This window comes from Siniperca chuatsi, linkage group LG7 (assembly GCF_020085105.1).
Source record: "Siniperca chuatsi isolate FFG_IHB_CAS linkage group LG7, ASM2008510v1, whole genome shotgun sequence".
NCBI lineage: Eukaryota > Metazoa > Chordata > Actinopteri > Centrarchiformes > Sinipercidae > Siniperca > Siniperca chuatsi.
Genome location: NC_058048.1, coordinates 26,880,064 through 26,894,138, shown reverse-complemented (window position 1 = coordinate 26,894,138; position 14,075 = coordinate 26,880,064). Strand labels below are relative to the sequence as shown.

The 14,075-nt window shown below is 39.9% G+C and overlaps 3 protein-coding genes across 4 annotated transcripts in view; 1 reads left to right on the top strand and 2 right to left on the bottom strand.

Moving 5' to 3' along the window:
• Nucleotides 1–17: 17 nt before the first annotated feature.
• On the bottom strand, nucleotides 18–12,402 carry hnrnpul1 (heterogeneous nuclear ribonucleoprotein U-like 1). 2 transcript variants are annotated; one of them, XM_044202772.1, is made up of 16 exons: nucleotides 12,248–12,402; nucleotides 11,503–11,759; nucleotides 11,026–11,298; nucleotides 9,666–9,879; nucleotides 9,415–9,488; nucleotides 8,638–8,777; nucleotides 7,940–8,039; nucleotides 7,710–7,822; nucleotides 7,145–7,411; nucleotides 6,677–6,799; nucleotides 6,462–6,590; nucleotides 3,221–3,389; nucleotides 2,196–2,459; nucleotides 1,753–1,901; nucleotides 1,435–1,641; nucleotides 18–926 (listed from the first exon to the last, which is right to left on the bottom strand). In XM_044202772.1, the coding sequence occupies exons 2-16, from the start codon at nucleotides 11,723–11,725 to the stop codon at nucleotides 810–812; spliced, it is 2,562 nt and encodes an 853-aa protein (XP_044058707.1). In that variant the 5' UTR covers nucleotides 11,726–11,759; nucleotides 12,248–12,402; the 3' UTR covers nucleotides 18–809. The 2 variants fall into 2 exon arrangements, with proteins under 2 accessions (XP_044058707.1, XP_044058708.1); XM_044202773.1 differs by having other exon boundaries at nucleotides 11,503–11,756.
• The window catches only part of ppp1r13l (protein phosphatase 1, regulatory subunit 13 like), a 24,822-nt gene continuing 21,138 nt past the window's right edge, over nucleotides 10,392–14,075 (top strand). The window contains exon 1 of the mRNA XM_044202775.1: nucleotides 10,392–10,542. The gene's annotated coding sequence lies outside the window, so the exon portion shown is untranslated. The remainder of the gene's footprint in view (nucleotides 10,543–14,075) is intronic.
• Nucleotides 12,838–14,075, bottom strand: part of opa3 (outer mitochondrial membrane lipid metabolism regulator OPA3) — a 2,166-nt gene continuing 928 nt past the window's right edge. The window contains exon 2 of the mRNA XM_044202782.1: nucleotides 12,838–13,793. Coding sequence (XP_044058717.1) covers nucleotides 13,465–13,793 — 329 coding nt within the window. The 3' untranslated portion in view covers nucleotides 12,838–13,464. The remainder of the gene's footprint in view (nucleotides 13,794–14,075) is intronic.

Here is a 14,075-nt window from a genome sequence, read left to right as displayed (position 1 = left end):
AGAATCATATGAACATCTACAGGCGTATACAATTGCATTTATTGTATAAAGACAAGAAGACTTGAATAACTGGTCATAATCAGATTTTCATTTTCAGGTAGAAAAAAATGGGTTAGACAACAGGATTTAACTACTGGACTCAATGAACACCAATTACAAAGCGATAAAAATAAAAAATAAAACACATACAACTACTCAAAGTGGCAAAATATACTTCTCAATCAAAGACTGGATTAACACTTAAATACTACAGAATCAACACCTATAAAAAAAAATGTTCCATGTTTGAATTCTATTGGAGTAAATGAAATATGCTCACTCGGTAACTGAAAAATAAAGAGCAAGACAGAGGAAAGGGTCATGAAGGTAAAAAGCATGCATTTTGTTCTTTGTTAAGCTTCTCAAAACAAGCAAAATTATTCAGGCTTTGCTGTATTTTTCCTGCCCTGTCACTTTTTCACACTATGTATCCTAAAAATATACAATTACCTCTTCGACCTGTGGCAAATGTGGAGTTTGCAGTTCAACAGACATCCACATTCAATGCATAATAGATAACATTCATTAAATGTTTTGATACCTATCTACCACCTCACGGTCACTGCTTAGAGTAAGACTTCATTCAGTAAAAAAAAATGACAAGACATCAACTGTATACAGTTTATGTGTACATTGATTGGTAAGGAATGAAGGCTACTGTGTTAAACCAGACAGAGACAGTTATGGTTGGGGACTGTACAAAATCGATTTGCTGCAGAGGTCAGAGTGTTTAGGACACAGGTGGATGCAGGTACAGATGCAGGGTGAAGCTACTGAGAACCAGAAGATGAGCCGTGGCTGCCCTGTCCAGGGTAGCTGCCGTACTGGCTGTAATACTGGTTCCACTGGTTCTGGTTCTGGTAGTACTGCTGCCACTGCTGAGCATACTAGAGGGAGAAAGAAAAGGCAAGCACAGCAGTGAGAGCATGTTCACATTTGTAACTTCCCCCAAACTGCCCTTGCATTTCTATTTTTGCACCTCCCTTAGGCACAGTGGATAATTTTCAGAAGAAGGAATACTCCACCCCAAGTCTATCTTATGGAGTGTCAATTATTAAACACTTGCAGAACTGGCTTCAAAAAGGGTGTCCACTGCCCTGCTGTGGTTGACTCAGATTTATGTCTGTACATTCGTCTTGTGACCAAACGTAGTCACCTGTGACAATTGTACACAGCTAAGCATGCTACTGTCAAATTTAAGCTGTGGATTTAGCCGTAGTTTAGCAAAAATATATTTAAGCATACTGAGCATACAGGACAAAAAGTGGAAAGGTCCAGTGGTTTTAAAATAAGTCATTTTGATTGACTTTTCTGTCATCAAAACTCTTACCACTGTGAAACTGAGTCACCATGGTTGGGAGGCAGGGACAGGCAGTTTCATTAGTTCTTGACTACCTGCTGATATTGCTGGTTGTAGCTCTGTTGTTGTGGCTGCTGCTGCGGTTGCTGCTGTGGCTGTTGCTGGTGGTGGTTGTATGTCTGGGCAGTGGTAGGTGTCTGACTGTAGCTCTGGCTGTATCCTGGGTACTGACTGTAGTTGCTGTAATAATTCTGGTTGTAGCTGCCCTGGTTGTACCCTGGACTGTAGCTCTGGCTGTAGCTCTGGAGGTGAAGAAAGAAGTTAAGGAGAAGACATTAATGTACTATTACATTTAGTTTGTTTTTTCATTTTATCTTTTCTCAAACTGTATACAATAAGGTAATGTTAAGTACCTGGTTGTATCCTCCCTTGTTGTAAGGGGCTGGGCGATTGTAGCTTCCTCCTGACTGCTGGTTGCGGTTATATCCACCGCGTGCATCAGAGCCTCCATCGCGGTAGCTGCTGCCCCAACGGTTCTGGCTATAGTTGCCACGATTGTAGCCTGCCAAATAAGCAACAATGATGTTACGATAGCTATATACATAATTTTACTATCTACCGACATATTAGCTCATATTTAGCGACATATTTTAACCTCTTATGTATCATTACATTAAAATCACAGCTAAGCAAGTAGCAATCTTTTTAAAACAGCGTTCTTGATTTTTGAAAGACTGTCGGGGACTTACAGGAATAAAAATGTTTAGCTATGTGACTTGAATGTAACCAACATACTACAGCGTTACATGATCAAGATAAAAGACAACATATGAGGTATGCCAACTGCTCCGCTCACCTCCTCTGTATCCACTGCCTCCATCTCCACTGCGGTTCTGGTATCCACCGCGGGACACATCACGGTTGTCATACCGCTGGAAGCTACCACTGCCGCGGCCACGGAACCCGCCTTGCCTGTTGTCAAAGCGTTTCTCAGGGGGCGGGCCAGCCTTGCGGCCCTCCTCATTGTACTGCTTCAGCAGATTTTCAGCCTCATCTCGCTGCAGCTCAATGAACGTCACCGCCTCCAGGAAGTCGCAAGCCTCAGGGAGAGTAAAGTTGGCTTGGAGAGTGACAGAGGTGACCACAGGAGGAGGAGAAGAGAGAGACAGCCCATCCAGCAAGAGAAGGATGGAGAGGCAGAGAGAAAGAGAGGGGTAGGGGGTTGTAGTGAAGACCAAAGCAGCCACACCACCGGAAGACAAAATGAAAAATAATTACTACCATACAGAGACAGCGGAAATCATAGAGAAACTAAGAGCAGATAGATGAAAGCAGATGACAGGGTAAAAGGGAACAAACATCACCTCCAGGAGAACATGGAGGAAAAATTTGTTTAAGCAGACACAGGAGAGGGAGGAGTTCAGTAGAGGTGGGGAGGGGGACAAAAAGGACAACTAGAAGGTTGGTGAGAAGAGGAAACAGCACTGCAAACCAAGGACAGCCGATGTGATGCTGTTACAAATTAACTGCCAACAACTTCAGCATGTGACTGCTTGTAAGTTTGCCATTTGGAAACATTATTTTCAGGGAAGCAAATTGTGCAGTACTAACTATTATTACATGACCTCAGTAAGGCCCAAGTCTCAGTTTGCAGTGCATTAGAAATAAGCTGTATGACAAGTGGCAGATAGAGGGCAAAAATAAGGAAGAATCAAATTCATGTTGACTGTTTATAAAAATGTCCAGGTCTGATATCTGGCCAAAGCCTATGATGGGGGAAGGGGGGGAGGGGGCATCTTCCAAGTTTGATTTTAGAGACAACACATAGAAAAGTAAAAAGTAGATCTGGTGTTTTATTTGTTGTTTCCACAGCATTCCTACCTTTCATTTCTAAAACAGCATGATCGGGCACATCCTTCCCCTGCTCATTGGTTTGCTTTAATGTTCGTTCTTTTAAATCCTCGTCCGTGGGACAAATTACAATAGCCTTGCGTTGAAAACCTTCAAAAGGACGCATTTTTCGTCTCCTTGCTGATCCATATACATTTGTCTAGCAATGGTGACAAGAAAGAAGTAGAAGCTTGTTTGTTATTGTTTACTTGTTATGGCTTTCCACTGGAAGGAAGCTGGAACCCTGCAATAATGAAGTGAGAGAGGTTTGGCTTGGATGTCAGTCTACGCTTTTACTCAGGTTCTAATGGCCTCTCGTCACTCCACAGACTTACCTCACAGTCTGTGCATCCATGTGCCCAGTGACTGCTGATGAATGTTAATAATGGACACAGGGGGACCCCGCAAATATTCAAACTGACTATACTGTACGTTCGCTCAGTTGCCTAACAGTAAGACATATGGGTTTCAGATCAAGCAATAATAAGAATAGATATTGAAATTGATATTTAAGTAGCTATTGTGCTCATTCAGTTATGTCTTCATGCAGTGACAATGTGCTGCTTGTAAATGGGTTTTAAAAAGTTATTACTAGATTCTATTATGAGCAATTGCTGATGTAGCAGGTGTGAGCATTTTGCCCACTATCTAAGTCGAGATCGATCATCTATGCCCTTGCAGAACTGCCTAAATGCAGAGTTAGGATGGTAAAAATGTGTGATGCCCCTGCAATGTCCAATCCAGAATCCAAATCCAAATGTGTCCTGCTGTATTACCCTTATCAATTTTGATTTGGATTATTAATTCTGGTTCTTACAGAATACTGCGACCACACGCACATTTGCGGCATTTGTCATTAATAATGAGATATGATGATTGTATATATATCATATATGAGATAAATGATTTTTACTGGTTACATACTAACAAAAATATAAATATTATATATCTTACCATGTAATACTTGAGTTAGTCACCCCAGTATTAGCCATTTCTGGGGCATTATGACCACTGGGAACATCAAAAATGTTGCATTCTTCCTCCGTAAATTCGCATAAAATGCAATTGATGCATAAAAATGATTCGCGATTACATTTTCTTCTATCACTATCAAGCTTAGCCACACTTTAAGTCACTATCTCTGGTCTACCATATTGTAAAAACAATTCTTATTCATTAACGCATTTGTATTGACACAAAGTAGGTCCAAATTTTACTTTTAAGAAATCGAAAAGTGGGGATGCTCCAGTCCCTTTGCTGCATGTCATCCCCTTTCTCTCTCAAACTTTGTTGTCTATCTTCAACTGCACTATCATAATAAAAGGCATACCCACCCAAAAAAAACTCAAAGAAATTGAAAAGTGGAATCAAAAGGTTTCTCAGGTGTTTAAATTTTGCAACTGGTTGCAATTCAGAACTGGATCTTAATAACAAACCTTTAATTAGGCTAATTTACAGGTTAGATTCAGAATTCAAACTGACACAAATCTACAGTTCAAACAAAGCAGATGATAGGAATAAAGTCAGCATCATGTTGTGTCAAAATACAAATAGAGGGTTCACTGTCACCAGCAGTTACACACACGCAAAGCTTCCTAGTGGGTACACAACTCAGAGTACCAGCTGCAATCAAACAATCTCCCTGTTCACTTAACAGCAACCAGTGGTTTCTACACTGACCAACAGATGATCAACACTACAACACTATTCCTTTCAGTATTTCAGTAAAAGCAGTTCAATAGCAATGTCAGACTAATGTTATCAAAACAATGTGACGCCCTTCCAAATGTCTTAGAGACTGTTCTGGCCAACCTCAGCAGGCAATTGGCTGACATGGGAGGGTCTTAAGCTGATTAAGCTCACCTGCATCACTTTCTTTTGGTTTGCACCTTCAATACCTCCACTGCACATTAACCACACATCCATGCACTGCTTTCACTGCTGACATGGCTGATCTACATCACACATTGTTTGATTTGTGTTAACCTTAGTTTTAATAAATTACTCTTGTTTTAAGGATCTCTCTTGCGTGGACTCCCTTCTTGTCACATTCCCTGAGCCAGTCTGTGACAATAGTTGATCAGTGAATATATTAAATTATTTTTAAAAGTACCATGGAATATTTTTTATTCTGTATGTGATAAGTAACAATAGTTTCACTAATTTAGTAACTTATGTGATTTTACAATTCAACATTAGGCATTACACTTCTTAGTTCCTAAGAACAACTAAGCTTTTAGAAGTAGTAACTTATTTACTTTGTTTAACACCGTCGATATATACCAAACTTAGAAATAAAAACATTGCACATGCATTTCATTTGATTCCCAACATATGTACCCTACCGCCAAATCCTACAATCTCTTACGTACTTTTTTCATTTCCATTAACAACACTACAAATCAACCACATACTTCTGACAATTCTTAATTTTTTACAGCAAATTTTCTTTCTGAACCGCCCAATTTGCAGTAAAATGTTGTTATAGCACAATCAATCTCATACATGTATTGTCTACAAGAGCATGCTACATCAAAAACAACTTGCTATTCTGACAGGTCCCCCACACTTACCTCAACTTACCTCATCTTCATACGGACTCTAGTCCCAGTCAAGACAACAGACAGACAGATATAACCTACCTGCACATACTCACAGTGTCCACAGAAAAGCCAGTCTGCCATCAGACCCACCTACCTTTTTTCACATTTACTGAGCACAAGAATCTGAAAATCTAAAAACTGTTAGTCATTACTTACCTTCAGGGTCAATTTATTAAAAAACACACTCAAAAGTTCCATGTATCTCACTTAAAAATAGCTTTTAAAAAAGCTATCAACTCTGTCTTATTAAAATTAGCAACAGAAGGTGTTTTTCTTACTCACCAGTCAGAGCTTACTTGTTTCTCAACATCTTTACATAGTCATGGTTTACTTGTACATTGTTGAAATTCACAAGACAAACAATACTGTATTATGACAAGAAATAACAAGTGCAAATATACTGAGGGATGAAAACATGAAATATTCTGTCACTTGTGAGAGCCATTAATCATTTTCTATTACAATACATGACAAGCAAGTGACAAGAGGGTGATAAATGCTTCTTCTACTCTATAATACACAGAGCCCCCTGAAAGATAAATAAATAGTCCATTAGAGAGAGTGATCATCAGGGCACATTGACTGACTGTGGCGAGTATCAGAGCAGAGTGTGGGTGGTAGGGCAGTACCTGATCTAGGATGTAGTTGCGTCTCTTGCGCGCAGCAATCTCAATCAGCCTGTTCAGACACTGGGTGGCCTGCTGTATCAGAACATCCCAGCGCCCGGCGTAGTTCTTCTGGCGACGCAAACCCATCACCTGCAGAACAAATAGTCAAATAGACAACAATGGACGGTAAAACCGTGTGAAGTGTGTTTAGTTTGGGGGTGGTGGTACAAACCAACCTTCATCTTGTCCATGATGGCATTTGTGCCCAAGATGTTGTACTTCTTCTCAGGGTTAGTCTCTGCATACTTTATGGCCCAAGTGGTCTTTCCGCAGGCCGGCAGGCCAACCATCATCAAGATCTTAAAGCAAATAAAACAGATTAATTCTGCATACATTTTTTACTTCACAAGTCCAGTTCCTATTAAAATAAGAATCAATCAAAATGTGTTTGATCTAAAATGTATTTCATCTCTGTAAATTGATCGAAATGTATTAATAAAGAAGTATTTTTTTCTGTTGATCGGTGTCAAAAAATGTCTAATTCTTGTCTAATTACAATTACTATGTATCATATCAAGGTTGTGGGGGTGGGGGCACTGTACCTCATTTTTGGGCTGCATGTGTTCCAAGTCAATCACAACTTAATTTTTGTGATAAAAAAAAAAAAAGCCACATACTGTTTTATAATTTCAACGCTGCCCTACCTCACATTCAGATTTGGTGGCAGGTCCCTTAGTGCCTCTGATTTTGTTCTCCATGTCAAGATTGTGGATGTATGTGTATCCTTCTGGTGGGGGAAAGTACGGCTCCAGCTTCTGTCCAAAGTTGAACTCAACAGCACAATTCTTCACCAGGACGTGAGGGAACAGAGCACGGCCTGCCAGCGCCTTCTTGGTTGTCCGGAAAGCAACGCCCAACCACACTCCATTCTTAGAATAGCCCATCTCTACCTCGTCACCACTGTCAAAGTCCTAAATTTATAGTCATGAGGCAGAAAAAAGCATCATGAGCTTTACTTGTTAATACTATACTGTCATGTATATGGATAAAACACCACAAGAATTATGAGAAATTATTACCATAAATATTTGTTAAAACCACAAAATCAGTTATGAATTAATCAAATTGAGGTCAATTTTACTTAATTGTTTTGTAAGACAAAGGATGATAAATCAGTAATTCCAAATTATCCTTATATGATGCTATTAAAAAAGATAAAAAAAAGTAAATTGATGTTGTCATGTAAATTGATCTGTTGCCATTACTTACAATGTAACAGCCGATGACGTCGTTTTCACCAAACTTCTCGCCAAAGTCTGCAAACTTACAGTCAGAGGATTTCTTTCCTGTTCCTCCGTATCCAAAGGAAAAGGGCTCCTCACCTGAAATAAGACAGAATGAAATGCATTGTTTCTATTTTAGGTAACAGCTCTCTTTTGCAGCAAAGTATCATTCATGTCAAACATCATCTTGATTGTTTGGGCAATTGCTCCTCTCACCAAGCTGAGTGCTGCAGTGGTTGAGTGACCATCCAATTCTGACCACATGGGGATCTGGCTCACTACTAGGCAGGTGCTTTACGGGAATTTCCTCATTGATCTGAAGATTGGCAGACAGACATATCAGGTCAAAAACAATCCTAGAGAAGACTGTCAGGGAATATTTAGTGCTGTATAACAGCAACAAGTAATCACTTTGGAAGGGAGCTAACAAACAGAGGACTTAAAATGCCATTGTGTTTTTTTAGACAAGTAAAATCTCCTAAATACTATAAAATAACAATGTTAAGATTGAGTTCAAGGTTAGGCAGTGTGAGATGTCATCTCCACTCTTACCTACATTGTTTTACAATCTTCACCACTGTGTTAGTTTTCACCAATTAAGTATACTCCCAATATATGGTGCGTACATTAGTTTTGAGACCAAGAGTAATGTAATACTTAAATGTAAAAATATTGTATGTTAAAAGGAGAAACAAAGGAGCTGCTCATCCACTGTTTCAAACATAATACATAAACACTGTCTCATCTATCAGGGACCATTATATTACATGTGGAGACAACATACAGAAAAAGTTTAATTACTCAATGTTTCACCAGACCAAACCACTAGCTCTGTCAGAAAAGTTAGCACAGGCATCTTATTGGTTGTATGCGTGAAGCCTTGACATTAGAGGAAGATACTTATTACTGATTACCTTCATCTCATAACACACACGGCCCTGGGTGACACCATGTGAAGCTCTTGCTCCAGCCCACAGATAAGCAAAGCCTTCGATGGTCAGTGGATAACCACTGTAGCGATCTCGGGACACTTTGAAGTGCAGATCACAGTTGTCTATTAAAAAAAAAAAAAAAAAAAGGCAACAAAGATTTTAAATGTATTAAATTTGTAAAATCTGGTATTACAGATCCAGCATTTTAATTGCAAAACATGATTATAAACATGCATTGCTATAGTCTAAACTGCGCTACTGTATGAGGTAAGTGTCACTTGATAAAGTGCCAGTCTTTGGCATACACCTCTGGGCGATGCTTTCCACGTACCAACATGTCACTGTAAAATGTATCAAAACGTTCTGCAGAGACGTCTCTAGGTAAGACACTTGGGAATTGCGGCACTGCTGGTTTTGGAGCATCTAACACATTGTATGCAGCTGTTTAGGAGATTGTGAGACAGCAGTCCACTCCTGAATTCACTCTTCTTATGATTAAAAAAGGTGTAAACAGAGAGCTAACTATCACTGCAGATTACACATGACCCAGCACATGGCTAAATTCGAAACACTGCAGGCAGCTGATTGGCCAGCTAAACAGAGCTCAAGCACCACTGCAGATGTTGGGTTGTAAGTTTATGTCATAGCTGAAAATATTTGAGTCATGGACCTGACATTTTAAGAAATACTACTATTGTATGGTACATCAATAAAATTAATTGGAATCTAAAGAACTGACATAGAGATCATCTTACTTACATGTATCAATTGTGACAAGAGTGTCATCTATGTTCTCTTCTTCATCTTCAGCAGGGGGCTGTGGTGTGCGGGATCTGTACAATATCAGCAGAGTATGACGTTATTAAGCCATTTTTATTGACAAAATTCATATAAATAGACCAGTCAATGACTGTACATTTCCCTGCTGTTTGTGTATTGCACTGTTGTGCTGATTTAGAACACCAGCTAGAAGCCTAAATGCAAAATATCACACTTTATGATGAGCATACCTCTTGTCCTCGCGGTGCTCATAGTAGCCGTAACCCCTGTTCTCCTCATGTGGTCTCTTGCGGCCGTAGTGTCCACCTTTATCAGCTTCCACTTTGACTTGCTCACCCTGAGCGGCGCCATCTTGCTCGCGCTGATGTTCTGTGCCATGAATATCTTGTTGCCTGTCTCCAGCAGCCTCGCGGTCATCTTCTATTTTGACCTCCACTTTGACTTCTAAAACGATAATGAACAATGACAGTGAGCTACATTATCAGTGTTACAAATGTACAATCAAACCTAAATCAAAAAGAATGTCTCTGCAATAAATGAACATGTTGTGTTGTTTAAAAGGTTCATGCATGTCATATATTGTCCCCAATTTGATTCCAGAGTAGGACTTTGTTAATGTCATACACTTCTTTCTCCCCTTGTTTCCTGTTGTGTTTCTAGTTTATTTCCTTTTTTACATCACATTCACATTAGCCGTTTTGTCATTTCCAAGATGAATTATGGCAGTCTTGGTTAGGTTGTGAGAGAAAATAAGCACCCATGTCTTTGCAGACAGCAACTGTACTCTGTACAACTGTACCCCCTCCCACAATGAAGTTGGTCATTTGCCAGCTCTGCTATCTAATGTGATTTCAAGTCCTACAGACCCACACAGGTGTTTTCAGTTATTCTGATTAGACTTCTGCTCAGGTTGAAGGTGGATGGAGAGATGCTGGGAATGACGTTAGTTCACCCAGCTACATGCACATGAAGGTGAAAGTTGTCCCATAGTAACAGGTGCTAAAAACTAAACTAACAAAGAAATCTTATCAGGCAAAATTAGTGTAAATAAATTAACAGACCTAAAGTCTGTGTACAAACTTCCTTGCAGTACCACATTTGATTTTGGTAAGTCTTACCTGTTTTTATTGTACTGTCATGTTTGGTTTAGTATAAATTTCTAAAAAAAATGTGTCTGCTAAGATTGTTTACATTACTTTACTAACACCTGTGGGGAAAGTTCTCCTCTGCATTTTAGAAGTGGGCAGCCACAGAGCAGAGCAAACTGCATAGCAACTCCAACTTGCTCTATGAGGTCACAATACTAACCACTGAGTACCACATGAATTAGCATGATGTGTCACAATTAAACACTAGTAAACCTTTGCGGTGTCTGCAGAGTTTCTCTCTCTCAACTCTAAAACTTTATTTACATCTTAACTACTCCAGTGGTGAATCAAATCAAGGTCTTAGGTAAAATTATTGAAAGTCGTTAGTTCTTAGTGACATTTGGCATTTACAACATTCCACAAAATGCAGCTGTAGACAAAAATACTCTACAGGGCATGTTTAATATATTGCATGTTTAACTGAAAAACTGCTGAAAATCACCTTGTTTGCTCTCAACGTTCTCCTCTGGCTCTGGCACAGGCTTGGTCTCTTCCTCTGACATCATGTCAGATTTGTGTATATTGACATCTGCAGTGAAGTCAGGCATGCTGTGACCTGAGTCTGAAGTTAGTTGACTTTCGTAAGGTTCGCCTTCTGCCTCCTCATCCTCGTAGTAACCACCTGAATCTCTACCCTCATCTTCCTCTTGAGGGACATCACCTTCACCTTCACCATCTCCTTCAACTTCACCATCACCATAGTCCTCAGCTGGTTCTGCATGTGAAAAAGGGATATCCACAACATTTAGTTCTCACTCTCGTAACAATAGAAAGATACAAACTCAATGCACTCTTGTGGAACTTGCATGACTAGGTCTGAAGACAATCTACTTTAAGTTTAAATACCACACATAATCAAAGTCAATATCTGATAGAGAGCAAAATATCTATTTAAAGAAACACCATCAATAGGGCTTACCTTGCTGCTCTTCGGCATCTTCTCCATCGTCGTTGTCTTGGGTGTCCTGGCAGTATTCATCCTCTGGCTCCCCTGGCTCTGAGGTATCAGCTTGGGCTTCAACCTCCAGAGCGGCTTTCAGCCTCTCCACCAGGTCTGCCTTCAGGCCTCTGGTGTCCAGGCCGCGGCGCTGGAGCTCCTCTTTTAATTCGTTGACTTTCAGTTTCTTCACGTCAACACTCATTGTGTTTCAGATGTTTGTTGTCTTTATTTGTCTGCTAACAAAACAGGGAAAATTGTATAGTAAGGTACAACTTACAACACCGCGTCTAAATTTCAAATCGACATCTGATGGCGGCAGTGTGTGTCAACCAAACAGGCTACATTAGCTGGTTAGCTAACTTCTAGCAGCGCTGGATAGATACCGCACCATTGTAACTACTACTACGAATGATTATTTTAAACCATGCAATCTCGAGTTTAACTGCCCTTACCTATATAATTGCTTGCAAGACGAGCTTATCGCTGGAATATTTGTTAAGGTTGTTATTCCCTTCAAGCTTTCGCTACCTAGCTAACGTTGGTAACCTTCTTAGCCTAGCATTAGCTAACGTACCGACAACTGATGCAGGGCAAATAACTTTAGCTTTGAGAATATGCAATCGTTACCCAACTTTACATGCAAATCGTGTGGTCAATGCATTGTTTGGTCAGCTTATAATATAGTTATGATGCAAAATAAAACAAAAATAAGTTTGAGGCCTACCTTGTCTCACGCGAGTTGCGCGGGTCAGCCGGAATAGAAGATTGAGACAGTCGCTACTGCCCTCTAGGGCCGGATACCAGACCGAAACCTAAAACCGGAAGTTAACAGGACCTGCACACATACACAGGTTTATTAGCGGCGCCTGCTACAATTTTACTTAAACACCGAGGGGCAGGTGTATTGTCTACTAAAGAACGGGTTAGTTTGTATTGCTAAGTTATATTTAGCTAGCGGAATGTGAGGGAAAACCGACATATTAGCTAAACTAGTTTGTATGTTACTCGTTAGGCACTTAGAACACTCCAAAGCAGGAAGTGGTACGGTGTTTACGTTGAACGAATGCTGGGTAGTGTAGTTTTATAAACCTACCCGCCTAATCACTTCGGCCTACAGCTAACACTAAATAAGGGACATCAGACAGTTCAGTTTACTTACACGAAGCGATGTATAGTTTACAAAAATAATCTCTTAAATCTGGAGTGACTCAGTAGAGTGGGGATGATTTGAGCAACATTTAAAGTTTGTATTCTCAATTTGTGTGTAATGTGACAATTTTATAGTTTATGAAAGTGACACAAACTCTTTAAAAAGACACTTTAACACTTTATTTACACCATCCTTTTACAGTTGTCATCACACCCAATGTACATGAACCAGAAAAGGGATTTACAGTGTAAATTCAACATGCCATATCCATGACACTGTATGGGGCAAACACTCAAAAATAATACATTTTACAACATTGTGATCCAATGTTTTTGGCCTTTAATCAAAATGTTTCTCATTTTGTGCACTTTCACAATGAAGCATGAAAATCAGCATTTCTTAAGTGATCAAAGGACATGGCGATCACTAAAATAATATGCTGGAGGTGTTATAAAATATATTAACTTTAAAGTCTCCATTGCCTTTTTATTAGAAATCTTAATATACAGTCACCTTTTATAATGTTCATGCAAGATCAACCATAGAAATACACCATGAATATCATAGCAATCCCCCTTTGCAACTAGTTGCTCAAAAAATGAGCTAATGATTGCACCCAAATCCACAGCGCACCGATATGCTTATGTCCACCTCTTCCACCCAACTTAATGGGCAGGGGACAATGTGTGAAGCAGTGTCGTTATCAGGCTGTACATGTTTGTGCACTCTTGTTCTTTCACACACACAGACCAATAATCAGGGCCACTTCATACAGCAAAGAACTAATTTAATCACTTTTTGGTGGAAACAGAAAATGACAGCAGTTGCCTGTTGATCTGTCTCAGCTGAGTATCTAAAGTCTCTGTGGTTAGTGTTAGTTCTGCTAGTTGAGTCTTTAGGCTTGTGATGGTGTCGTTCAGCTCCTCTTCTTTGTGACGCGAGTTAGCAGCCTGCCTGCTGTACTCCAGAATCATACATCCACCACCAACGAGGAAGATGACTGCTTCTCCCAGCAACTCTGCACCCAGCTCTGCAGCCGCATCCTCATTCAGTGGCTTAACGATGGTACCCCGAAAGCCCATGATCCGCATCTTCGTTCTCATCTCAATCCAGTGGTAAACTGTGAGGACAAAGAACATACAGTACACAGTTCCTGTCAGACGTTCAATATATTTTGGTGTTGCTCACAAGTGAACAGTTCGAAATACAGTGTAAGAATGCAATGAGATGCATGTGTTCACATGCAGTTTGTATTGTCAATGCAATGCAATGCAATGTACAATTGCCAGGACAACTTTGTGATGAGCTTAGAGCAGTTTGTTTGTCTTAATTCAACTGAGTCAGGGAACATTTTGCACTCTGTACCTGAGGCCAAGCCCGAAACAACCACCAGCAGCTGCAA

What these genes read in the sequence shown, in the direction of transcription:
- hnrnpul1 (XM_044202772.1), bottom strand. Translation starts at nt 11,725, where the DNA reads ATGAGTGTTGACGTGAAGAAACTGAAAGTCAACGAATTAAAAGAGGAG. An exon ending in CCACCAAATCTGAATGTGAG is followed by an intron (nt 6,800 to 7,144) that starts GTAGGGCAGCGT and finishes ATTTGCTTTAAG; the next exon opens with ATCTTGATGATGGTTGGCCT. An exon ending in AGGCAGTGGATACAGAGGAG is followed by an intron (nt 1,902 to 2,195) that starts GTGAGCGGAGCA and finishes CTTATTTGGCAG; the next exon opens with GCTACAATCGTGGCAACTAT.